Below are 26,746 nucleotides of genomic sequence, written 5' to 3'. Positions count from 1 at the left end.
CTGGGGTGCCCCCAGAAACCCCCTTCAGAACCGAAACAGGGCTGGAGTCCTGTCGGCCACTCTTCAGTTGCCCTGTTGGAGTCACCCAGCTCACCTCAGGCCCTAATCTGCAGCACATAAAGCTGTGACAACTTGTATGAGATGCCTCTTGTGACATGAGCACTCGGTGCCTGGTAGCAGGTGCCATTGCTGCTGATGATTCATGTACTTTAATCAGTACTAGCAATGGCAGAACACATTTTGCCAATAAGGACGTGAACTCAGAAAAGAAACTTCCTCGGACCAGATCACATTAGCAGAGCGAGGACCCAGATGTCTGACCTCTGGGACTGTGGACTCCCATTAAGAGTCTGAGAACTTCAGTTAAACGGGGCAGGCGAAGGCTGCGGTCAGGGTTTCGATTCTGCTACAGACGGAGAGTAGGCAGGAGCTGTGGGAGTCCATTCTCGCAGTGGACTTGGAGTGGAGGCTGGTTGTGTGGGCAGAGCTGCCTGGTAACTCCAGGCACTGGTGTTCATGCCCTTACTAGAACGACTTGCCTGCCTTTCAGAAGGGGATGGCCATGGCCAAGCCACACAGGCCACAGGCATCCACATCTTCAGACTGTGGCCCCAGGTCAGGGCTTTTCTGTGGCAGCAAATCTGAGAGTATACTTTATATATGTATTTTTCATGTAAATCTAAGTGTTTGGTATGTTTTATTTATATAAATATATTCACTTAGTGAAGAAAATCCACTGGGACATAGGCTTCATCCTATTTCCTGCTGAACATGTTCTGGATGCTTATTAAATTTTTGCTGGGTTAACAGGTGGATACAGGAGCCCATGTGGAGTGGCACAGTGTGTTGGACACCTGCTAGTCTGCAGCTGCTGATCACGTCCACTTTGGGTCAGGCCTCCCCAAGCCTGCCTGTCCTCGTGGTTCCTTGTGCTGGGTTTTATCGGGTTTCTCTTCAGGCTTTCTTACAGTTCAAATGTTTTCTGTGTTGAATGCAGTGCTATAAAAGTTCCAAGGACCAGCAGCCTCAGATGGAACTGCCTCTCCATGGCTGCAACATTACATATATCCCGAAAGACAGCAAAAAGAAGAAGCATGAGCTGAAAATCACCCAACAAGGCACTGACCCCCTCGTTCTCGCAGTCCAGAGCAAGGAGCAGGCTGAGCAGTGGCTGAAGGTAGGCTGCCTTTTGGGATTCTGAGCTATTTTCCTTCCAGATCTCTTCCTAGATCCTGTTTTATTTTAGTATCTTTTCAAGCATAGGCAGCATGAATCAAGCAGAGTAGTTCCGTCTCCGACAGCTGGATGCGCTAGCCGATCCTGACCCCTTTTCATCTGGCCCCCATCTGAAGGAGTCCATCTGTCCCCATTTGAAGGCTGCCCCTTGGGAGTTCTCTTTTATTTTTATTTTCTGTAGTTTCACTTTATGGTGTCTGGATATGGATTCTTTTTGTTTATTCTGCTTGATATATGCTGGGCTTCTTAAATTGGTAGGTTGTCTTCTTTTGGGAAAAATTGTTCAGAACTTTTCCTAAACTATAGCTTTGCCCCATTCCCCCCTCCCTGAGACAATGTTTAAGTTTGTTAGATTATCTCAACTTTACTTCTTATCTTTTCTTTCTATTTACTGTCCTTTTTTCTTCTTCTTTAGTCTGGCTTATTTTTTCCTGCTACTTTCCAGTTCACTATTTTTCTCTTTGGCAGTTTTTAATCTGCTGTTAAATTTGTTTTGTTTACTGTGTTCCTAGGTTTGATCATGGTAGTTACCTTAGTCTGTTTAGGCCACTTTGATGAAATAACATAGGGTAGGTGAGTTATAAACAACAAAAATAAATAAATAGGCGGGCTCCTACTCAATGAGACTATCTGTGACTGTCCTCTTTCACTCAGCCTTCCCTCTGCAGCTCTGGAGCCGGGAGGTCAAGACCAGGGTGCCGCCGCTTTGGCATCTAGTGAGGGCTGCTTTGTAATGGAGAGCTGTCTTCTCCCTGCACATGGTGACAAGGGCAAGGCAGCTCTTTGGAACCTCTTGTCAGGGCACCGATGCCACCCATGAGGCACCACCCTGTGACCGAGCCACCTCCCAGAAGTCCTGACACCATCCCCTTGGGAGTTAGAATCCTAACTTGTGCTTTTGAGGGAGCACGCTTCGTTCATAGTGGTGGTTCTCCATTCTAGAATTTCCATTTGTTTCTTTCTCAAGTGATAAGTATCACGTACAGTTCTGAGTTTATTTTAGAAATGGTTGTTTGGCTTCATCTCCCTAGATGTAGCGGGGCTGGTTTTGACCGTGGTTTTGTCTCTTGTGTTTGCTGTAGTGCATGTTCTTTGTCATCTCGTGTGCCAGGCTATTTGATGCTTATGCTGGTCATTTTATTTGGAAAAAATTATAGAAATAACTTTTCCAACTTTATTGAAGGAGAGTTCACATGCCAGATTCACCCTTTGAATCCAGTCCAGTCCAGTGGTGTTGCAGTATTTCACAGTCGTGCAAACACCGCCAAGGTCCAGTTCACTCGAGGAGGGCTCGGTGCCCTCCGGCACTTGTGCCCCGCCCCTCAGCCCTCCTGTCTCTGGCGTTGTCTGCTCGCAGCCTTTCGTGGGAAGTGATGTGGCTCCTGGGCCAACTTCTTTGACTGGCATCTCATTTCGGAGTTCACACTCGTCACAGCAGCTGTGAGCACTTCGTTCCTCCTTTTGTTTTTTGTGTCTCGCGTAAGAAGACGTTGCTGAGCTCGAGGTCCTGAAGATTTCCCCGTGTCTTTCTACGTTTGTGGTGCGAGTCTGGCGCATAGGCTGGCGATGGCTGGGTTTTTTCGTATGTTCCCACTCCTAGCTGCCTTGACTGTCCTTGGGTGGAGGGCAGAGAAACCCTGAGCCTCCTTCTTTCCCTTGTTCTTGCAGTTTGTTGAGTGTCTCATGCATGCTGAGGGGTGGTCCCTTCTTACTGCTCTCAGTCTGACACCATCATCTGACAGTCAAAACAGCACTCTTCCAAGATGCTGAGGGAGGGAGATAATGCTGCATCCTGCTTCCCCAGCTGTGAGGTGCTTGTAGCCAGAGGCACTTAACTCATTACAGAATGAGGACTCCATTCATGAATGTAAGTTAATTGCAAGAATTTTTATTTTAGCATTTGCTGGTATTTTTTGAAAGGACAGTACATGATACCAAGCAGATGATCTTTTTCTAAAGAGTTTAAATTGGTCAGTTACTCTGTGTAATGTTTGTGCCATTATATACCATATAATAGTACCTAAGAAGCCCCGACTAGAAGTGAAAGTCAGGTGACAAAAGGAGCTGCAGGACTGATTATTTTGGGCTGGCAGAGCCATGAGATGGTCTAGTTCAGTTCCTCCTAGGAACAGTCATTAGATCGCCAACGTATCAAACCACCTGGAGATTCTGAAAACAGAGTTCCCATATTTTCAGATTCATTAGGGACCTAAAGCTCATTTCACTTTGTGTCATTTATATTGTTTTGAGGTCCAGAATGCGACAGGAAGAATTGAGCTCTCTCCCTTCTTCCTTAGAAGGAACTTCCGTCCTGAGTTTAGTGTGTTTGGGTGTCTGGGCATGCTTCCTGGGAGTGTTGTCACTTGGAGAGGCTGAGCCATGACGATAAACGACGCTGTTGCCAAGTTCTAGACGTTCACCTCAGTGGCTCCTCACTCCACATATCCTGCAGGGCTCTTGCCACTCTGAACTGTCTCAGCTGCCCTCGTGGGCAGGAGCTCTGCCGAGCGTCCCTGGCATCACACGTCCGAGCCTCCCTGGGATGGGCGCCTCCTGGGAAGCTCTGGGCAGGATGTGCACACCTCGGCACACTAGGTTCCTCCAGGTCATGGTGCGGCTTGTGCCGTCTGCTGCCAGCCACACAGGAGGGTGCCGTGGTTTTGTCTGCAGGGTCTCTCTGCACTTGTGCGGGAGGCAGAAATGCAGATTCAGTCCCTTCCCCTCTCTGTTTCTTCCACTTGAGGTCTCGTAGCTGTTTGCCACGCAAAGGACAGAGCACTTCCTCTTCCTGCTAGGTGGCATGCGTCTCAACAGACAGGACGCCAGGCTGTCTCAGTCATTGGAAGTGACAGACAGCTCCACAGTGAACAACACCTGGCGTGCATCCTTTCCTCTCCCACTTGTCCAGAGGCTGAGTCCCAGAAAGAGCAACTGCTGCGTCAGGGTTCAGCTGTGTGATCTTAACGTCCAGCCAGGTCCCTCTTCTGGGGTCCCGCAGTTTCCCCTCCCACCAACAATGTGTAAGGGGGCCCACAGAGTGTGTTAGCAAACTTCTGAGATCATGCCAGTTTTTTCTTTTTTCCTTTTCTCCTCCTCCTTTTTTCACAGAAAGTTAGTGTGCTGGCATTGTAGCAAGGCTGAGGGCAGCCCAGCTCACACATGGTGTGGGGTTCTGTGCAGCTCATGAACCCCAAAGGACATAGGGGCGTGGTGGGGACTCCAGAGCCCCTCCTGGGTCAGGCAGCAGTAGATGAATGTGGTTGAGATGAGTTTTCCAATGGTTTTGCCAGAATCCTCAAGGATCACCCAGGGTTCCTGTGTGCATGCAGCGTGGGTCCCAGGTCCTGGCCTGTGCTGTTCACAGACAGCCCCCCGCCCCTGCCCAGCACACCCTCTCTGGTGCCCTTCCCCACTTTCTCGGATTCTGGCCTCTATCCTGTGTCATGTCTTTTCACCCTAAAGATATTCCTGTGAAATTTTAAAACACCATTTCTTGTAGAGCAGATCTGGAAATAAGCCCTTCTGCTCGGTAGGTCTGGAAGTGCCTTCCTTTTTCGTCACCTCCTGAGGATTTCGCTGCTGCTGGGGGCAGCTGTTCCTCTGAGCATGGTGTCTTCTCTCTGTGGCCCTGTGCAAGCTGCCTGCTGTCTGGAGTCTGAGCAGGACTGTGCGGGGTCTAGGCCTGGCCCTCCTGCATTTTGTCTTGGTGGGTGTCCGCTGGGTCCCTGGTTCTGTGGCTGATGTCTTTGTTAGTGTGGGGATGTCTGGGCCATCATCTCTTCAGACATTCTTTCTGCTCCATTTCTTCCCTCCTCTGCTTGGCAGCCCTTCTGTGCATGCGTTCATTTGCTTTCCCACAGCTTTGGACTCTGCTTCCGCACCCCTTGGCTGTGTTTGGTGGGTGTGTCTGGCTGCCTCTCTCCTGGTGACCACTCTTCTCCCTGTGCCCAGTGCCTTCTCCAGCCCTTCTCTCATAGCCTACTTTCCTTTCTAGCATCTTCCTTTCTCTTCTTCTTAACAGCTTGCGTCTGCTGCAACTCATGTTCCTTGGTGCGTGGCATCTGCCTTTCCATGGGCTCTTGGAGCATTTCTATCACAGTTAGATCTCTGCATTTCCGTGCTTGGGCTGTCTCTGGGATTACTTCTGTTGAATTGGTCTCTGGGTCCTGCATTCTGTTCCATCCACATTATGTGGAAGAACAGCGGAGACAGAGGTGGCCCATGCTTCTTGCAGAACGGGTCCCCCCGTCCTGCTGCTGGCCTGCGAGTCTGCCAGCTCGGCTTCGCTGGAGCAGACCTGGGGTTGGCTGTGGTGCTGCTTCCGTGCTCCCCACCCGCCTTCAGTATTTCCAGGGCCAGGTCAGGGACTTGCCCCTGCACCACGAGGACCCAAGGGCATCGTGAGGGTCGGGTTTCTCACTGTGCTGTGTGGCCTTAGGGCAGCTCGCTGTGCAGGGTGGTCTGCACTGGCACTTTACCGTGTCCACAGCTGTGGCAGCTCTGCTGCCTGTGCCCGGGGCGGGACGTCTCTGACTCCCCTACCCGCTCCTGCTGGGCCGTGTGCAGCCGTGGCCAGGCAGTCGACCATGGTGCCTTGAGCTGAAGCCAGAGCTGCCAGCCTCGGAGGTTGTGCTGGTTCTCCCCTTGCCCTGGGCGGCATCCCCCTCTGCCACCATCGGGCAGGGACAGGGCGCCTGTGGGGCTCTTCACCTCACCTCTCACTCGTTTGGCTTTCTTTGTGCCCGTGCTGCTCAGATGAGCTCGTCGTCCTCCCTCGGTCAGTCCTCGGGGCCAGTGGAGGTGTCGCTGGCTGCTCTGTGGTGCCCAGAGACAGGACAGCCGGAGCCTCCCCGTCCCTTCGTCGTCTCCCCAGGAGTGCACCAGCTTTGTTAGTTCTCTCAAAAACAAACTTGGGGCCCGTGGGCCCCCTTGCCCGTGGTGTGGCTTTGCTCTCCGAAGCCCCGGCTGGACGCTCCTGTGGCTGTCGGCTGGGAGTCCCAGCTCCCGGGTCGGCCTTTTCTCTCTTCCAGGCCCTCGGGAGCCAGCCGGGTCCGAGGCGTTGTGATGCCTTGTGCTTCTACCATGGAGTTCAAAATGTGTTCTGATTCCGTCGCTGTTCAACTAATGGTTTATTTTGGAATATATCACCTACTTTCCAAATATTTGGTGGTTTTTTTAAAAATGGTCTTTTTAAGATTTCTAATTTAATTCTGTTGTCATCGTAGGAATGCATACGATTGCCGTGGCATCTGCATACACAGAGTCAGTAAATTCTGTCACATCTGCAAAGCAAAGTCCGTAGGGCTCTATTCTGTTGTAGTCTAAGATTTTACATGATCTCATATATTGGAAATGTACCTAAGGTCAGTTTTGGTACACGTTCCTTGTCCGATTGCAAAGACCTCCACTGGATAATTGTTTGCTTTATGGGTCTCTATGTTTTTCTAGATTACAACTTATAACTGTCATGTTCAAATCTTCTGTATCCGTACAAATTTGTTTTTTAAAAAGCAATTTAAAACTTTGTAATGATTGTTTATGAAATAAATCAATGCTACCCTCCTAGTTCTGTTGTCCCCTCATAAGGGCTACATCTTTATGACAGATGGATTGGTGTTTAGACCCCTGTCCCTGCCCGGCTGGAAGGCCGAGAGTGAGGGACAGCGGGCGGCTGGAGGCTGCAGGCCACCCTGCCATGCAAGCTCCCGCTCTGTGTGTTTGGCCAGCCCACTCTCACCCACTGTTCCGTCGAGGGGAAGTAATGTTAGAGGGATTCTCAGAGGCAGCATGAGAGCACAGTTTCGATTCACTTTAGAAACATGATAAACAGCTGGAGTATGAAAACAGGGCATTGCTGGTTCCAGCCCTTCATGTCCCTGTTGTGCTCTCCCAGGGCCAGCAGGATGCACCGCACAGTGAACACCTCAGCACAAACTGCTGCTGTCCTGCCGCGGTACTCACCACCCAGGCCGTGGACGTGTTGAAGCAGCATTGAGGTAGCAGTAGGAATCCTTTCATGAAGACAGACAGCCTTCTGTCAGGCGCCACAAGCCAGAGGCCGACCGGCCTTGCACTCCAGGAATTACCGCTAGGCCTCTCTTCCTGTGCGCCTGCAACTGCCACCACCAGCAGTCCTCGCCAGGACCAGCTGTGTGCGTGTGGTGCACATGCGCCCATGCTGCTAACAGGAGCCAGCGTGCGGAGGTCAAACAGGAGACGAAAGCCAGTCTTCCCAGAAGCAGAGTGGTCAGGTTTCCTTAAAAAATGTGCAGAGATTGTGTTTCTGGAGGAGAGGGTTCAAGTTAAAGGCAAACAAAAATACCACAAAGCATATAACAATTGGTTTCTTGGAGGATCTGTGATTTTGAGTTAGCTGCAGTTCTCTTAGACACATACCGGACTTCTCATAGGAAAAGGCTCTTGAAGAAGACCTACGTTGATGTGAAGCGCTCGCTTATGGCCCTCTGAGGCCTTGAGTGCCAGTCTTGGTTTGTTTCTTCTGCAGGTGCCTTTGGCCCTGGGTGGAGAGCCAGGGACAAGGACTGACCTCTGCCACTAATGCACTCCTCAGGAGCAGGGTGGGCTCTGCCTCTTGGCCTCCCCACAGCCTCCTGTGTCCTGGACACGGTCACTGTTGATTCTGGGGAAGTCTGGCGATGCCAGGAACACCCCAGTTGACGTCTGGCCTCTGTCCTGCCCTGTGCCTCCCCCTTCCCATGCACCGTGGGCGACGTGGTTCCCTCCGCAAGGAATTTCAGCTCTAGCTGGGAGAGGAAGGAGTGGCTGGAGACCAAGGCTGTGCGGTGGCCAGAGTGCCCTGCGTGTTGCCTCTCTGAGGGCTCCAGGAAGCCTTGCAGCGGGAACTGGCTCCGTAGCCTGGCTGCTTTTGCTGGACAGCAGGCCTGTGTGTGGGAGAGCTAGGGTGCCGGGGAGTGGGCACCCCCGGGAGGCAGCCTGGCAGGGCATGTGTGTGTGTGCCAAAGAAAACACTGTTTCTCCTGTGAAGATTCTAGAGATCAGAGCAGAGGACTGGGGACTTTGTCACAGGCTCAACTTGCTTGGTGGCAGCCTATTCCTTTTGCTTTTCCTTCCTTCCTTCTTTTCCCCATAGAAAATCTCAAGTCCAGTTGGTTTTTCAGTCCTCATTTTTCCCCTTTAAGCCGGCATTACTGCCTGGGGAGCACAGCTGAGCCCCTCCCTGCCAGAGCGGTGGAGCCTCGGGCCCTGCTCTGGAAGAGCAGGCGGGGCCTTGGGGGCGCCAGGGCGCCGTGCATGCGGAACACCGGGAGGCAGCGACAGGAGGAGAAGTTCATCTGGGCTCAGGTTGAAGAGTTCCCAGCCGTGGTAGGTGGCCTTCTTTGCCTTTGCCTTTGGGCCTGTGGTGAGGTGGACAGCATGGTCCACAGCCCATGAGGGAGGAAGCCGCTTGCCTCAGGGCAGCTGGGAGGGAATGAGAGTGTCCCAGTGTCCCCTTGAGGGGCACAGCCTAGTGACCTGACTTCTCCCAACAGGACCGACCTCCCAACGGTCCACCCCTCTCAGGAGCACCAGAGGCCTGGAACCAGCCTGTAGCATGTGTCCTTGAGGGGCATTCGTGCAAACCATGAGAGGGGCCGGGAGGCTCCCACGCTGTGGAGCCTGAGGCTGACTCCTAAGAGAGGAGCTGTATCTAGCTAGGAGGAGGTGCACACCCCCTGCAGGAGGAGGACCCCGCCTCTCGGGGTCGGGATACTGCAGCAGTTCTGTTGAGGACTTTCTATGTCCCTCCCCATCAGAGAATCAAGAGGAGGCAGAACACAGGTCTTCTTTGTATAAAAGATTTTGCAGAGATTGTAGGATTTTGCAGGTTCTGGTTTTGGAGCACAGCTTTTTAGCAAATGGAAACTTGTCAGGTTCAGGTTTGTGTACATAGTTGAAATCTGGCTTCTTTTATTTGGAGCTGTGACTGGGAATGAGCTGGGGTGTCATCCTGTGCCTGTCTAGATGAGGAGAGCAAGGCTCAGATTGCGTGCCTCAGCCTTGCATGCACAGAGCTGGGTTTGGCTCTGGTTGGGCACAACTCAGGCGCTCTTTCCCTAGGGAAAGGAGTCTTGTCTTTAAATTAAGTAAAAATGTGTCTTGTCCGTTGAGGATTTGATATCAAGTGTCAGGGCGGGATAAAGACCTTTCATGGTGCAGTAGGTGGCACGGAGCATCACCCTCGGTGCCACTGAGAATTCACCAGGAGGAGCACTGCAGTGAGCCCTCTGCACTGCTTCTTCGTTGTCTTCTCTTCCCCATCTCGAGTGTGGACAACACCCGGTGTGTTTTCTCATGAGACAGCTGAGCAGCAGAATGTCTGGAAACACCGTCCTGTCTTGTCAGCCCCTGGGCTGAGTCCAGCTCCGGTGCGAGCTGCGGGCATTGGGAGGCATCTGTTGAGGCTGACTGCAGAGCACAGCTCAGATATCAGGGACTGGCATTTCCTTTTGCCCAGAAACAGCTCGGGTTTGACTCACATTATAGCCTAGATCCAGAAAGAGCAGACAGCATTTTGTAAGAGTTGCCTGCTGACTTTGCAGAGACAAGAACGTGTAAGTTACACAGGCACTGTGTCCTTGTTGTCTCTTTCACCATGTGTCCCCATGACCAGGCCACACCTGGACATGGCATGAGCTTCATAGTGATGGAGAAACCAACAGGTGCCACGAAGGCCCCTCATGCCAGCCGGTGACTCCGGCTCTCCAAGGCTAGCCCAGGATCATTTTCTGAGCTCTTCCCCTAAGTGGTAAAGGTACTCACCGTGGCAAAGTGCCCATGATCACAGCTGCTCCCTTGACTCCTTCCTTTGTGTGTTGAGTCAGTTTTTCATCACTGAGACCAAAATAGCTGACAAGCACAACTTAAAAAGGAAGAGTTTATGTGGGCTTACAGCTCCAGATGTTCAGTCTGTGGTCAGCTTGGGTGAGACAAAGCCTCACGGTGGAAGGGCACGGCAGAGGAAAGCTGCTCAGCTCATGGAAGCCAGGAAGGAGAGGAGAGAGAGAAGGACAAGAGGTAGTCCCCAAGGACAGGTCCCCAGTGACCTACCTCCTCCAGCCATGGCCCACCTGCCTCCAGTTACCACCAGTGGTACATTCAGATTATTAATCCACCAAATGACTCAGTCCACCTCACTGTGATGAGGTCACAGTGCTCATAACCTAAGCAGCTCTCTTCTGAGCATCCTATATCTACACACGAGCTTCTGGGGGCACCTTGCATCCAAACTGTCCCACTTTGCTTGTGATGAAGCTGAGGCCCAGAGGAGCCAACAGCCTCCCCCAGCACAGCTGTACAGCTGGTACCTGAAGGTCTCTGAGGAAGCAGTCCTGGCCAGCAGGAGTGTTCTCAGACCCCCGGGAGAGCCTCTCTGCGTCTTGCTGCCTCTGTTCAGGTGGCTACAGCCTTCAGGAGGAAATGGAGTGCTTCGGAAGCCTGCCCCGTGTTCCCCGGCCTCCTCTGGCCTTGCCTCCACCCTCTCTGCTTCTGCCCCAGGGCACCTGCCCACGGGGTCCTCGGGCTCTGGCTCTTTGCCAGCTCTCACCTCGCCCTGGAGCCCTCTCTCTGCTCCTTTGAGGCTGCCCTCTCCTGCTGGCTGGTCTGGTGCTGCTCAGTCTCCTTCGCCAGTTTCACTGGAGGCCGCCTGATCAGAGGTGGTTGCCCCCGCCGTGGAAGCTGCATTGGGTATTCCCTGCGGTTCTCCATGCTTGTCTTAGTCCACCTTCATCTCCTTGGTGACCTGGCTTAGCCCAAGCCTAACAGTGTGGAGCGGGCTGCCTAGAGCAGGCACTCTAGCGCACTGTCCTGCTGTTTCCCTGGGGCCTGTGTCCACCCCTGCTGAGCAGAGGAGTAAACACGTGGGGGCCTCTGTTTGGTCAATGCTGGCTGCTTTGGGCTCACCAGCTGCCACGCCCTGGCTTCGGTCTGTCCGCCCCTGGTTTGGCCTCCTTCCTAAATACCTTTGCCTTCTTACAGGTGATCAGGGAAGCCTACAGTGGTTGCAGTGGCCCTGCAGATCCAGAGTGTGTGCCCCTGCCCAGCGCCCCGGTGCACAAGGCAGAGCTGGAAAAGGTAAGGGTGCGTCTCTCCAGGAACAGGGACTCATGAGTGATTTGGGGCTCACTCCAAGTGTTTGGTTCTTTCAAAATGTATTTTTATTTTCAGTTGAAATACACTCATTGCATATATTCGTGCTTGCAGTGTGACCTTTCAACACTTGTGTGCAATGATCCAGTCAGGGTGATTGGCCTAGCTTCCACTCAGACATTTGAATTTTATTGTACCGGGAGCATCCCAGTTGCCTGCATGTTTTAATGACACTGAAGATGTCAGTGCTGTGGTTGGAAAACAGATGTATGCTGCTTGCTGTCCTCTTCCGAGGCAGGGCCTTGCTTTCTATGCCAGGCTGGATGGGAAGGTTGGAAGTCTTTCAGAGCCACACAGCCGTTGCCTGCTTGTGGCAGCAGCAGGCATTTCCTAACTGTGCCTTCCCGAGGTCTCAGCCACAGGCAGGGTGATGCTCCCTACCCCTCTGCTCCTGCCAGTTCCTGCTGGAAGGAGCACTGGGGCCTGGCAGTCAGGGAGCACAGCCAGAGGCACAGGGACCCACTCCTGGGACACCGCACACCGTGCTCTGGTGTACTCTGTCTATGTGTCATTAATACCGTTCCCTGGGAGACCCCTGGCTTCCAGCGTGAAGTCTTCCCTTGCTGCTGGAGCCCCAGGAACTTCCCAAGCCTCCCTGTCTAATCTCCCGCTGGTGGACAGACAGACCCTTCTTTCTCTGTACTTGTGTCAGGGTTCTCCAGAGAAGCAGGACCGGTGCTGGCAAGTGTGTGGAGAGATTGGTGTTAGGAATCAGCGCCCACAGCTAGGGAGGACACGAGCCCTGATCCACAGCATGGCCGCAGCAAGGCCTAGGAGTGACATGAAGGCGGGCACCAGGTCGCTGCTGCACAGGCCTGCTGGCAGGCAGGAGGCCGGTCTTTTTGTCCTGTCCAGGCCTCCACATGATTGTGTGAGGCCACCGCATCCCATGGACCGTCTGCTTGTACAGAGTTCACTGAACACCCGGGACCCCCGCGCCCAGCCTAACAGGATCAGCCACTCGTCAGGCTTTAGCACAGCGGCCTGTTGTCTTTGTTCTAACTGTGAAGTCACGCCTGCTACGCAAACAGCAGGACGGAATCACTGCAGCGCCCCCACGCTCTCCACCTCGGGCCTGGCTCCCCTGCGTGTGCTCCTTACAGCTGGGAGGATCTTACTTGCTCACGTTTCTTACCTGCCTTCTCCCCACCTGCCTGAATTGATTAGCAGTCTTCTGGGTTTTGAACATTCATAACAAGAGCAGCATTCTGCAGTTACCAGCTGACTGTGACGCTGTGCCACCTTCCTATCATTGAGGTGGCTGTGCTGTCCCCTCTCGCCATAGCCTGACTTAAATAGCATGGTAGTACCGTCTTTGGCATAAATCTTTGCTGCTTCTCTGCCTGTTACCTGAATGGATTCTCGGGGGCTGAATTGTTAGCTCAAAGGAGAGAACTTGGCTTTAGCATTTGATTCGTTTTGCTAATTCCCTTGTTCACCCAAAAGGTGGGTGAATTTTGCTCCTGCCTCCACGATCTCTTCGCACGCTCCCTCCAGAGCTGGCCAGATTCCTTCCTTTGCTTGGTTTCTGGGCGCCTGCAGCCCCGGGTCGCGGGAGGCTGCCAGGTATGAGAGCTGGTTGGTGCCAGCCCTGGTCCTGGGAGTGCTGGTTGGGTGCAGGGTCGGTACCTGCTGCATGCCACCACTTATGCTGCTTTGGGATGTCTGGCCGGCCCATCTCTGTGGCTCTGGGGGTTTATGCGGAGGGTCTGAGACACCCATTTTGGAAGGCATTCTGCCTCTGACTCCACAGGTTCTCCGGTAGGGATGGAAGGGTCCAGCTGCAGCACTGCGTCTCCCTTGGGCTAACGGGGTCCTGACTGTGCTCGTTCCATCGGGTGATCAGGACTAATGTGAAGCCAGGAGCCCAGACCCCCACACTTGGCAGGCAGGCGCTTGACCACTGAGCCACACCCAAGCCCTGGGAGATTTCGATAGTGATGTATTTCTGTGTGTGTTCTGAGTAAATTCATTATATGCAGATACTGACATTCACCTGATTGCTGGTAAAAGTCAGGAAGCAAGATAGATGAGGGATTATTTGCTCCTGCAAAGAAGATAGGGCTTAGTGAGTGCAAATGTTTTTTGTAATCCTTATATTTTTCATGATCGTTTGTAAGAAGAGTGATCTGAATGAAATGGGCATCATGTGCATACACATGAGTACACTAGAACCCAGAGTCGTTTTCTTGGTTGGTCTGAGTTTTGAGGCTTCTGCCGCTGTCTGACCAGCAGGTCTGTGCTGGAGGAAGTTCCGGCTCTCTGCACTGTGAGGGTACAGCCACACCTGCCTTCCTTCCAAGATGCTGGGATTGACCCATCAGCATTGCTAGGACTGTGGCCATGTAGGGGCAACCTAACCATTTGTGTCCTTACAGAAACTGTCTTCAGAGAGACCCAGCTCGGATGGGGAGGGCCCTGTAGAGAATGGATCCGCTACGTGTAACGGAAAAGAACAAGGTGAGCCCCTCTCACGGCCGAGCGCAGACTGGAAGAGGCAACAGTGGCGGGTGTGCCAAGTGACCCTGCGGTGCACCGGGTCTTCAGCTGAGGACACCCCCCCACCATGGGTCATGTTGATAGGGGCCTGAGCCCTGTGGTCAGCCTCGGCCAGGGACCTCCTCCCTCCCACCAGCCCGGGCCTGGGCTGGGTCCTGTGCCCCACATGTGTTTAAACTGACACTCATGCCAGCCTGCTTCCTTGCTTGATCTATTGCAGAGGTGGGTTCGCACCAGGGAGTGGCTGGCATCTTGCTCAAGACTGTAGGAGTGAGTGGGACCTCGCGTGGCTGCCTGAGCGCTGCCTTTGCTTCACCATGAGAGCAAGAGCGAGTTCCCCTGCGTGAGCCTCAGGTTCCCCATCTTTAAAAAATGAGGAGGCTAGAATCTGAAGTCTTTTTAAAAAAGACTTTCTGAAAACGTCTTTCCCCCCCTTCTGATCTTCTTTCACACCTTTATTTATTTTTGATTGGTCTGTTCCACAAATACATGAAGGAGAGATCCCCCTGGTCCATTCATGTTTACACATAACATGATGCCGTTAGCGTCACTCCCTGATTCTTTCCCCTTCCCTCTCATTCTCCTGCCTCCATGCACTGATCTTCCCTCGTCTTTGTGACAGCCAGTCCCCTCCCTGATGGCCTTCTTTCCCTTATTTTGCTCTGTCTTCCCCAGGTGAGAGAAAACATTTGACCCTTGGTTTTCTGAGTCTGGTTTATTTCACTTAGCATGATTTCCTCCATTTCCACCCATTTACCAGCAAATGCCATTATTTCATTATTCTAAAAAGGTCTTTATTTCACCTGCATTTACACCATAAGAGTAACCACTGTAATAGTTTCTCCGTCACAGTTAATGGCATTAAGCACCTTCTCATTGCTGTGCAGCCGTCAGCGTCTGTCCCCAGAACCATTCTGTCTTCCCACACTGGACTCTGAGCCCATTAAACATGGATCCCTCCTACTCCCTAGTCTGCTCTGTCCTGTGAGTTGGGCTGCTGTGGGGCCACGAGTAGATGGAGTCACAACAGGTGTGTCCTGTGTGACCGACTTTCATCGTCAACCCAGAGTGTGGCTGCTGTTGGAATCTTCTTCCTTTTTCCCCTTATTATCACACATGGGGGACCAGGTGTTGAGCACCCCGACATATACATACACCTTAGAACAATGTGATTTGGCCAGTATCACTCCCCAGAGTCCCCTGCCTCCCTCTGGTCCTTCCTCTCCTCCACTGACCCCCCTTCCACTTTCAGGAGACCCCCACCTTTCTTTTCCTCTTTGCTCTCCAGCTTCCACCTAGGAGAGAAAACACATGACCGTGACCCAGGTCTTTCTGAGATTGGTCGGTTTGGCTTTAACATAATGCTGTCAAGTTCCATCTGCTTGACAAGACTGATTACTCTTCCATCGTAGGAAAGCACCACGTTTTGCCTTTGATCACCTGCCAGTGCTCTGGATGGCCCCCCTGGACGGTCATGAATGTGCTGCTGTGGCCAGGGCTGCGGGTGTGGCCGCCAGTCTCTTCCACGCTCAGCTCTGCCTTGGTAGACATCTTACAGGCACGTGACCATCACCACAATCAAGACAGGATGCTCCTGTTACCCAGATGTGCCCTCGTGCTCCTCTGTGTTGCCAGGTCCTGCCGAGCTGCTTCCTGCCCTGCAGGTGGTCCCTTCTGTGCCAGCCTGCATCCCTGCTGAGCACAGTGCAGGTGGCTCTCTCTTGCCAGCCCGCTGCTATTGTGTGGCTATACCACCCTTGGTTTTTCTGTTCCCCAATTGCAGAGCGTTTGGGTGACTGTTTCTCAGGTGCTCTGGCTTTTCCAGGCAGGTTCTGCGTGGCCATGAGTCTGCTCGACCCTTGGGTATGGAGCCCTGAGTGGGATTGTCAGGCCACGTGGAGTCTCACCAGCCTCAGTGTTGTCTTTTCCGCTCTGTCTGTTCTCTTCATTCAGCCACTTTCATCTGTGTGGCTTATGGTTGTGGTTTCCCTAATGACTGGAGGTGTCCAGCAGTTTTAACGTGTCACTCATCATCGCTGTAGCTTTGGTGAGGCGTCTCCTGGGTCCTTTGCCCATGTTGGCATGGCCGCTCACTGAGCCTTGCGGGTCTTGTGCATGCTCTGAATGCAAGCCCTTTACCAGCTGCGCGTTTTGCACAACTTTTCTCCTAATCTGGCTTTTAATGTCCTCCGAGTACACCTGGGATTGGGGGCTGTGACTTGGATGGGAGGAAGCCTCCCACGTAAATCCAGGTGACTGCACTCTTGGAGCCCGTGACCTCGCGGCCCAGCTGCCCACGGAACTGGCGAGGAGCAAGTGTGCGCTCTGGGCAAGAGGCCAGCCCACAGCCGTAGAGCTGGCACCCAGGCCTTCAGGGTGTTGGCATCATGAGGCTCTCCCAAGGGCTGCGCAGCCTGCCTTTCCACGTGCGGCTTTCCCGCCAGGACCCCTGCGAGAAGCCCCAGTGAGCACGCTAGCTGTGTCCTCCTGGGGCGCATTGCACGTGCTCAGAGCCTGGAGAGCGGCCTTTAAGTTTCCCCTGAGGTGAAATAACTTGCAGTCTGTGCCCAGCTCAGCTGTCGTTTGTTCTTTCTGTTTTGAGGCTGGTCCCCCATGCTGCCCCATGCAAAGCCGTCCTCCTGGCCCCGCTTCCTGAGCAGCCGGGACTGCAGCACACCACCGGACCTGGCTCCTGCCTGCTGTTGAGCTCCGTGGCATTGGGTGGCTGGCCTTTTTCTCGTTTGTTCTTTCTTTCCCAATACACCGTGTACAAGCAGGCTCTTCCAAATGGCACTTCTGTCTGGACCTGCTTCTGGCGCTCCCCCGTCCCTTCCTGCAGAACAGCCTAGTGCTTGGGACCCAGAGCCACCTGCTGTGGACGCTTCCTTCTGCCCAGCAGTGCTGTGCGTGCAGCAGATGCTGAGGAAGTAGTCACTCAGGGTCAGATGGCTCCAGTGCACCCAGCCTCCCTCTCCACTGCCATGGAGCCTTCAGCTAAGCACACATGTACAGCTTTGCCCAAGTGTGAGCATCTCCCCTAGAGGTGGCGCAGCCCAGACTCAGTGGTCAAACCACGCGCCTGGCTTGCACCCCAGCTCCTCCTTCATGGTGGGGTCCTGGCGTGTGAGATGCCAATGCAGTGTGGCTTTGGTGACTCTGTCAGCATCCTATTGGAACGGTCGCTGATGTCAGCAAAGAAGATGGAGCTGCTGGCGCCATTCCCTGGGGAAGCATGCATTGTCCCAGCCAGCACTGCCTACCCTTGGGATTCAGGCCTCTGCAGCCAGTCCGGGGTAGACTTGATGGGCCAGGAGCCCCAAGGCACAGTCCCACCTGTTCCCTCCAACCTAAACAGCCCCCAGCTCTGTAGGGTGGTAGGGAAGTGCCTGGCTTTGTGCTGCTCATGGCTTGAAATGCTGCCGCTCTCCAGGTCACACTCGCCCCACTCCCATACCATCTGGACCCTTTGCTTCACCACCACGCAGCTTCAGTGAGTTGGGAATTCTGAGCTTTTATTTCTGAGGCTCATAATTGTGTAAAATTCTGCCTTTTTGTTCTCCAAGTGGCCTCAAGACGTTCTTGATGGTTCTTTCTCATGTTCCTATATACTTTGACTTTTCTTCTAAAAATGGCCCAACTTCTGCCATTGGAAAAGGCAGTGGGTTAAGCGATGGGTATTTAATAACCAAAAACATTAGATATTTTCTTACATCTTTGAGCCAGAGTCCAGCTAGCTCTTTCCTGGCAGAAGCCAACCAGTCTCATTAGGGTATGTCGGAAACCCCAGGCTGCTGAGACAAACAGCAGACGCTCTGCAGGAGAGAACAGCCTGCCTGTGCCCCCCGAGCCCCGCGAGGGTGGGTGCCTTCTCGGTGCCCCGCTGTCCTGGGCCACAGCGTCTTTGTGGAGCTCGGCTGGAGTGGGAGGTGGTGCAGGACGACCGGCAAGGTCTGTGCAGACACAGGGTGGCTGGCCACCCACCATGCTCCCCTTTGGGTTTGGCCCAGCTGACCTGGACCTGACCCAGCCTCTCTCCCTGGGTCGCAGGCAGCCACCTTCTCTTCGTGTCTTCAGGTGGTCCTTCCAGGAACTCATCCTGGGATCAGGACCATCTCTCATAACTGCTTCCCTAGAGGCCCCCTCCTTGTGTAGCCACGTGGGGGTCCGAGCCCCCTGTGACTGGGGCACACTTGACCGCCAGGCTTGGTTCCCCAGTTACTCTCTTTTACTGGGGCACAGCACCTCTTCCTCAGCCTGTGGCTTGCCATTCATTCTGGAGAGGGACTAAGGATCTGTCCCCGGCTCTCACTGAGTCCTGAGGGGCAGGTGTGAGTGGGAGAGGGCAAGGCCACCATGGGAACCTGTGTGATGCCCACCACACTGTCCACTGCACGGTGCCCAGCAGAGGGAGCAGCAAAGAGGACTGCGTGCTCCCCGCAGCGAAGGCCGTGTGGGCGGAGGGGAGCTGAGGTTGCTCCGGGTCAGCCTGCGGACCACTGCCCGCCTCTCCCTGTGTGGTGTTCATTCCTCTCAGGGCAGGAGGAACCCTGGGCTTCCACCAGATTCTGAAGGGCAGGCTGCCCGAGCTGCAGAGGACTGGGCTGCGGGCACTCCCAGAGGCTGGCTCTGCTGAGGGTGGCCCTGGAGTGGCCCTTTGCCTGGCAGGTGCACGGTGCCACAGGTGACTGACGGCCAGCCTGCTCTTCCCAGAGCAGGTCTCTCAGCCCTGGTGCGTCCACACAGGCCTGTTCTGATTGCTGCCTGATCCCCATCCCTGCAGTTCTTTTGGAGGCCAGGGACGAGGCCTGAGGCAGGAGAGGGGCATAAGAGGCTGAGCCGGGCAGAGGTAGGACATAGCTGGTGGCGAGTCCCCCTCTGTGGAGAGAGCTGCCCGTATCTGTGTGGGCTCTGCTGACGCTTTCCCACCTATAGGTCCAGGTTGGCCAGAGATTCATTTTTCAGGAGAAGCTAGAAATCCTTTTTATGCAAAATGTTTGTGAATCTGTGTATTTTCTTAAAATGTTTTTTAAATATTTTTTTTTTAGTTGTCAATGGACCTTTATTTTATTTATTTATATGTGGTGCTGAGAATTGAACCCATGCTAGGCAAGTGCTCTACCACTGAGCCAGGACCTCTGCCCTGAATCTGTGTGTTGACCAGACCAAATGACCCATCTCAGCTGGAAGGCAGGCTGCTGGTCTAGAGCTCTGGACAAGGGCGGACCAGGGCAGGTGGGCAGGAGGCTCCCAGGGAGCACCCAGACCCCTGCGCGCTGTGCAGACCTGCCCCTCGCCTGTCCAGCGGAAGCTGCACCAGCTCCCTCTGCTCTGTGTACCCTTCTGGCTTCCCCAGGCCCACACCCCAAGTCAGCCAATCCTCCTCTTGCCTGGGTGGTTCTTCCCTCTGAAGTCAGCAGGACTCCTTGTTTGTTCAAAGCACTGGGCCTGAAGTCTGCCGGGGGGTGCTCTCTGCCGCCGGCCGCTCTCCCACATGACCCTGGAGGGATCTCCACAGGGCCCTTGCTACCACTTAGCACCTGTGCACCTTGTGGTATGCACACACGTGTTCTGTGTGTCCTCAGCCCTCTCAGGTGCAGGCTTCTGGAGAGTAGCTCTATGTCCTGCTTTGACCACAGCATCTAAACCCCAGGGACACAGAGAAGGTGCTCAAGGTGCTGATGAGCGGAAGTCGAGGAAGAGGAAATGTGGGTGATCTTGGCTTCTTTTTTACTTTTTAAAGTTAACATCCTAAATTAAAACATACTTTCGTTGACAGTGAAGAGGAAGAAAAGTTCCAAATCCGAGGCCAAGGGAACTGTGTCTAAAGTCACTGGGAAAAAAATTACCAAGATCATTGGTTTGGGCAAGAAGAAGCCGTCCACAGACGAGCAGACGTCGTCGGCCGAGGAGGACGTCCCTACCTGTGGTGAGCGCAGCACAGCATGCCCCGCGGGGCAGCTCAGTTGCAGGAGGCAGTTTTATTTCTGTTAATGGAAGTTTTCGCAGGGGGTTGGGATGACCTCTCTGGCCCGAAAGGTTGTCCTGTGGCCCTGCCCAGCAGCCTCCAGCAGGAGCACCACATGCCACTGTAGATTCAGCTGGAGGGCAGAGTGGGCAGTGATGACGTCAGCCCAGCCTCTCCCTGTGCCAAGGTAGTAAAAGCCAGGCTCCTTCCAGCACCACGTCTGTCGGTGGTCTCACCCAGCAGGCCGACGACTGCCCCACGCAGTTCCACCTGCCCGCGTCTCTGGGGCAGCTGCTATTTGTCAGGTGGTGTCGAGCTTGTGTGCTTAGTAGTGGCCCAGATGGCCCTGCTCCCATGGCTTGCAGTCTAGGAGCAGAGGAGGGTACAAGACAGGGACTTGCAGAGGTGAGCATGTCATGCCCAGTTTTGGTCAGTAGTGCAGGGCCAGGGCAGAGGCAGCAAGCACTCCCAGGACATGAGCTGGGTGGGCCAGCCAGCAGCCAGTGGAGGCCTCTGGGAGGAGGAGGCGGGATTGTGTGCAGCCCCGCCAGAAGAGTCACATAGCTCTCCCAGGAGAAGAGCTTCCCACGCCGAGAGGGGAACTTTTGCCTTTCCTTATTGTGGCGCAGGTGCTGGGCCTGCACCCGGGGCCTGGTGCCCGCTGGTAGGGGCTCTAGCACTGAGCCACACCCCAGCCCTTTACCTTTTTAAACACTGGGAGTGGCTGGACTCTGCTCCCTGCTCCTGCTGCGGTGAACCAGCTCCCAGTCAGTGCGGGTCCCTAGTTCCGTTGCTTATGCTGTTCTGTTCTTGAGCACGTGCCCTCCGTTCTTGCCCCTCCTTGAGCATCTGTTATGTCCAAGGTCTTGGGGTTTTCTGAGGATACCAAAAGGGGTAGCATTTGGATCCTGCTCAGAAGTGCCCGAGTTGGGTCATGGACAGAGGTAAATGTACCAGCAGATCTCATGCCCAGCCATGCCAGCCTTCAAAGCGGAAAGAGCGACATCTTCCCTGGATGAGCCCCAGGTGGGTGGTGGGAGCCCGCATCGCCCTGCAGAGTGCTGGGCGGCCGAGGGGCCGGAGCAGCGCAGACCCAGTCTGTCTCAGAGGAAGCGGCCGGTCAGCTCCCCCCGCTCTTGCTCCACGGTTTTGGGATGTTGCCAGACATCAACTTTTCACCAACGGATCTTGGTCCTCTGGCCTCACAGGGTGGGAGACACTGTCGGAGGGTCCCGGGGAGCGACTGCCTGTGGAGGTGGGCTGGGGAGACCCATGATGCTGTGCAGAGACCAGTGCCCAGGAACACAGTGCCTTGTCCTTGTCAGGTGCTGCTGGGGGACAGAAGCAGGTGATGGGCGGGGTGCAGCTGGTACCCAGAGGGGAGCATGGGCTGGAGCACCAGGGAGTCTCCCCTCTGTCAGCCCTGTAGTAGGGCAGGAGCTAGGGATTAAAATGAGTTTTGTTTTAAACTGCTCTAGGTCAGTGGAGGAAATAGAAATTCTTTCTTGGAAGCCAGTCATCCACTATTGTGAGAGCTACTCAGTCCTAACTCTCCTTATGCAAACGAGAACACCAAGCTCAGAGGTTGAGGGACTGGCTCCACGTCACACCACTCGCTGAGGGCAGAACTGGCTCCCCGATTCAGCTGGTCCTTGTACTCATGCCTTCCCTCAGCTTTCTTGTCCAAAAGAGCTTGCCTGTCACGGGACTCCTGACGAACAGCCCTGTCTGTGCCGACTAGACGCAGCATACGCCTTAGTGCTGGCCCTTTCTTGGAAGTGCAGCGGATCCCAACTGAGCAGGAGTGTGTGGCCTGGGCACCAGATTCCGCCACCCTGTGTGGCGCAGCTCCTGCCTCTGTGAGACGCTTCCTCTGTCTGTGCGACCTTCAAACTCACCTGATCCTTAGCTGGGGTGAGGAGCAGGGAACAACGACCATTTTCAGCTATTTTGGTACAGCTGCGGGGTTTCAGGGAGAGGAAAGTAGCTGGGTTTGGGCCCAAGGGACTGGCCCTGCCAAGCAGAGCTTCTGCAGCTGCTGCACTGCTCCCAGGAGGCCAGTGCAGAGCCAGACGGAAGGGCAGAGCAGCTGACAGACGGGGGACCAGCCAGCCCTACCCTCTGTGGGCGCAGCCTGGTCACCAGGGTTTAGGCACCACAGGGTCTTGGAGGCAGGGCTGGTGCTCTGCAGGAAGGACTGCAGCCTGGCTGAGCCACCCCATGTAGCCTCCTGTTGCTGCCCCAGTCCCACATCCCTGTCCGTCCATGAGGCCCACTAGTGATGTGGTTAGCAGTGGCCTGGTTAGCTCTGCACACAGCCACTCAGATAATGTGACCTGAGACATGTGCAGGCCACCAGAGCGACCCCTTCCTCTGCCTCCCTGGGCTCGGAAGTCCTGGGATTCCGGGCACTGTCTAAATCAGGCCTTGTCCGGATGGCACTTCCATTTCCCCCCTTTCCCTTCCCCATCCCCATCTGCCTTTCCACCCCGCGGCCCATCAGGCCCCCAGGTGGAATGTCTGGACCTTACACTGTCACGTGCCCCAGCCCTGGGACACCGGGAGTGCCTGCTTGCTGCCCGTGCGGGGCCTCAGGGACCCTCCTGGCCTCGCCTCCTGCCTCTGCGCTTCTGGATTGAGGATCAGCCCTGCTCTGCCTGCTGCGTGTCTGGCACCCAGAGCCTGCAGAGGAGAGTGAGGCCTCAGCTGCCTCAGGGAGAGCGCTGCGTCACTCCCCTCGGCCCAGGCCTCAGCTGCCTCAGCCGTGCAAGGGGCCACACGTACGTTCTGTGTTTTCATGGAAGCTGAAGACAAAACGCACGGAGCACCAGCCCCCGCCTGGCTCTAGCGCCATGCCTGTGCCTGCTCACAGCAGGGTACCCAGCGCGCAGCCACAGCCAAGCAAGGTGTCAGGAGCCCAGCCAATAAAGGGTTGAGCCCGCGGGACGCGGTGGAGGAGGGGAGCACCCAGGGTGCCTGCACGGGGCTCTGGGTGTTCAGGCAGTCCACTGAGCCTGCAGGACTCTCCAGGCACTTCCAGGCCTTTCTACCAGCAGTGTCCTCTGGCTTTATGGCACTTCCTGTGATGGCGTTTGAGCAGCCATTCAGGAAAGCTGGGCACTGCTCACTTTGTGTCACAGCCCCTCCACCCAAGGGCCCCTTACAGGTGCCCGCATGCCTGCTCCTTAGCCCTGGCAGGCGGGGGACCAGCTGGAGAGAAGTGACCCTCCGTGTGCCCGCTGTGGGCAGTCCCTGCCTTTGGCTCCTCCACGTGCTGCCTCTCGATGCCCAGTGCAGGCCTCTCAACTGACTCTACACAGCCATTCGCAGCTACCCAGCAAGCGGACACACTGGGACAGTGCCTCTCAGGTGCCTGACGTTTGGCCACACATGGCCAAAGTACAGCACCCTCTGGGACGGGCACTGGCACTTCCCTTCCTAGAGAGAGTGACCGTGGACCGTGGCCCACTGTGACAGGTGGCCCCTGCCTGCCTCCCACAGCCTCCAAGTTCAGCAACACTGGCGCCCAAGACAGCTGACTCTGAGAGGGCTCCCGTGTGCCTGCCTCTGCCGTACTCGGTGATTTTTTTCTTTTGTTGTTTAATTTCACTCCTGAAAAGTGAATTCTGAAATTCTAATGAAATCTCATGCACTCGCCATGGACTTAGAGTTTTCTTTGGCGTTTGGAGACATGATCTCAAAGCTTCACTGAATCCCAGTGTCTAAGGTACAGTGGCACGAGACCCTAGTGACGCGAGCCCGGATTGTGTAGGGAAGCTTTGCACGGAAGCACTCAGCAGTCCCCGGAGTCAGGGCCAGCCTCCAGGTTCTGGCTGCACGGTGGCGCCCCCTGGTGTGACGATGTTCCAGTGCCAAGATTCCTGGAGGTGATTTTGGGTCCTGCTCTTCCTGATTTGGTCAGCCAGGCTGGGGGTGTTAGCTTGGAAGGATATTGGGGACCTAGGGGATTCACCCTCTGATTCCAGACCCCCTAAATGGGCTTTCTGCCATTTCTAGGCCTGGCCTCTCTTCTCTATATTCCCACCCAGAAAATGAGAATCAACCCTGGGCTGCACAGGGAGGCCAGTCACCATATTGTGTAAGTGGCCTGTTTCCTAGGATGCTTTTCTGTTCCTTCTTTTTCCCTTTTTTGAAACTGTGAATAAACCCAAGGTGTCAAACTCTGGCATTTTCCAGTGAAGTCATGCTCCAAGTGAAATGTGGCTGTGTCTAATACAGCATTCCTTTTGTGGCTGAAATGTTGGGAAATACATAGTATCAGGTGGCTGGGCCAGATTCTGTCTAGGAAGAAAACATTGCCACAGTTACCAAGAACACAAGGAACATTACATTACACGTTGGCCAGGATGGAGGGAAGGGTATTATCCTCGGACGTTGCTGGTGGGACTGCAAATTGGTGCAACCACTCTGCAAAGCAGTATGGAGATTCCTCAGAAAACTTGGAATGGAACCACCATTTGACCCAATTATCCCATTCCTCGGCTTATACCCAAAGGACTTAAAATCCGCATACAACAGTGACACAACCACATGAATTCACAATAGCTAAGTTATGGAGCCAACCTACGTGCCCTTCAACAGATGAATGGATAAAGAAAATATGGTGTATATACACAATGGAATATCACTCAGCTATAAAGAAGAATGAAACAATGGCATTTGCAGGTAAATGGATGGAGCTGGAGAATATCATGCTAAGTGAAATAAGCCAATCCCAAAAAACCAAAGTTCAAATGTTCTCTCTGGTATGTGGATGTTAACCTACTACAAGTGGTGGGGGAGAGAATAGAAGTTCAGAGGATTAGACAAAAGGGAGGGGATGGGAGCAGGAAAAACAGTGGGATGAATCTGACTAAACTTCACTCTGTACTTACATGAGTATTCCGTAGTGAGTCTCCATGTCCTGTGCATCCACGAGACTGGGACTAGAATAAGGCACACTCCATGTGTATGACTCAAAAGAACAAAGACCTTTAAAAATAAAATAATTCTCAAAACATAAGCAGATGTTGCCCCAGGCGAGCACCTCTCCCTTTGAGTGGTAAGTTCTGCTCTGTGACCACTGCCCCTGCTCCACCCCACAGCATCGAGCACAGGAGGCAGCAGGCACCGCACTTGAACCCCACGTTGGAGGGTCACGAGGCTCTCGAGCAGCCTGCCACTGCCACGGAAGGCCAGGCCTGCCGTTCACTGCCTGAGTCCCAGAGGAACCCTGGCCCCTGGCTTCCCGATCACGGTTCTGTACCACCCTTGCGTCACGCTGAGGTCCTGTCATGTGGTCCCCGGAGGCTCCTGCAGGCTGTGGGGACCGCCTGTCTCGTCAGGCCCTCCCTGAAGCGCGCCCGTTTCTGGCAGCCCCATTCCCAGTGACGGCACCCCGGAGCTCAGCGCTCATGTCTAAAGTCGTTCTGTCGTGTCGACCCCACGCTCAGGCAGCGCAGGCGCCCGAGAGGAGAGCAGTCCTTGCCACGTGGTTCTCTTCAGAAGCGCTTCCTGTCTGCACGCTCAGGAGACTCGCAGAGCTGGCACAGAAGTCCAGATGTGGCCTCCCGTGGCCCTCCGTGCAGGCCAGAGCTGCGGTGGGAAGTACTCCTGATGGCTGTTGCCGGCCCGGCCAGAGTTCTTAGGCAAGCGTTCCCTTTCACCCGACGTGACAGGTGTCTCAGCAGCGTGTCACTGACGAGCAGCATCTGACAGCGGAGCTGCTCGTGCGGCCCAGGACTGTTCAGCAGCTCCGCTGCAGAAGGGCCCTGGCATGGCGTGGATGGGCACCACCGCCCCAGGGGTGGCTCTCTGCGCCAGGAGTGGCCCTGAGGGGCTCCTGGCCCTTGGGCCTCAGCTCCGCGGGTAGAGTGTGCACAGATACCTGCGTGGAGTTCAGCTGCTTCTCCACACGGCGTCCACCCCCAGCACATGCCCCTTGGGCTCCTGCCTTCGTTCTGTGGACTCTGCGACTCCACGTACAGGAGTCATTCCCGGGAGGCGTGTTGTCTCTTCTCTGATGCAAGTTGGTACCAATGACTCCACTTCAGCCAGATGAAAACTAGAACTTTCAAATGTGCTCCTGTTAAAATTCATTGAGCAAATATTTTGCAACTATTTATAAATCATATGCGAATCCTCCTTCTGGGTCCTGAACGTACCCATTTTGTATGGACTCGTTCACTGTTAATCATGCGTGTGAGACTCAGAATGTAACAGAAGTAGAACGCGCCCGCCCAAGCCCGTGGAAAGGCCTTTGGAGGACTAGGATTAGAAAGGATCAGCCTTGTTTTCTTAGCCCTTCCGACCAGTCTGCACGCGTGAGCACGCTTGAGTGTCTCCATGCGGGTGCGTGTGGTGGGAGGCAGAGAGCCGGGAGTCAGGAGCCCGCATGTTTTCTTTCCAGTCTGCTCGTCAACGTCTTCTCGCTCTGTGACAGCCGTCTCAGTCTTCTCGGAGGGGCAGCGGTTTCCCAGTGTGGGGGTGGCTGCAGGTCACAGCCCCTGTGGAATCTGTTCCTCGTGCTTTGTTGTTTCTAGAGAAATACGTTGTGTGCCTGTAACAGCTGAAGGTTATTCATGTCCCACCTTTGAGGAGCTTCTCTTTAGAAGCTGGGGCTACGTCATCATGGTGGCAATGTCATACGGTGCCGGCAATGCCAGCAGGAGCGCTCCATGTGCCTCCCAGCTCCGGGCTCCTCCGGGTTCCTCCAGCACCGGCCCCTTGGCCAGCTGGGGGCATGGGAGGAGCACCGTGCGCTCAGCCTGGGTCGGGAGCCGCACCTCCAGGGCCTTCTGTTTCCTGGGTCGAAGCCTGCCTTCCTGTGGCTTCTGCCCTGCTTATGGCACTGCAGCTACTTCCTTTTGCAGGCACCTC

The 26,746-nt window shown here is 54.6% G+C and overlaps 1 protein-coding gene across 3 annotated transcripts in view; it reads left to right on the top strand.

The window, feature by feature from the left end:
* AFAP1 (actin filament associated protein 1) overlaps positions 1 to 26,746 on the top strand; it is a 135,371-nt gene that overhangs the window by 79,281 nt on the left and 29,344 nt on the right. For all 3 annotated transcript variants that reach the window (XM_079154342.1, XM_079154341.1, XM_079154343.1), the window contains 4 exons: positions 998 to 1,177; positions 11,233 to 11,328; positions 13,782 to 13,863; positions 19,679 to 19,828. In XM_079154342.1, the coding sequence (XP_079010468.1) occupies positions 998 to 1,177; positions 11,233 to 11,328; positions 13,782 to 13,863; positions 19,679 to 19,828 (508 nt within the window). The remainder of the gene's footprint in view (positions 1 to 997; positions 1,178 to 11,232; positions 11,329 to 13,781; positions 13,864 to 19,678; positions 19,829 to 26,746) is intronic.

The sequence above is a fragment of the Sciurus vulgaris genome (genome assembly GCF_902686455.1).
Source record: "Sciurus vulgaris genome assembly, chromosome: 9".
Taxonomy (NCBI): Eukaryota; Metazoa; Chordata; class Mammalia; order Rodentia; family Sciuridae; genus Sciurus; species Sciurus vulgaris.
Note: the sequence above shows the minus strand (reverse complement) of the source record. Positions and strands in the feature narration are given on the sequence as shown.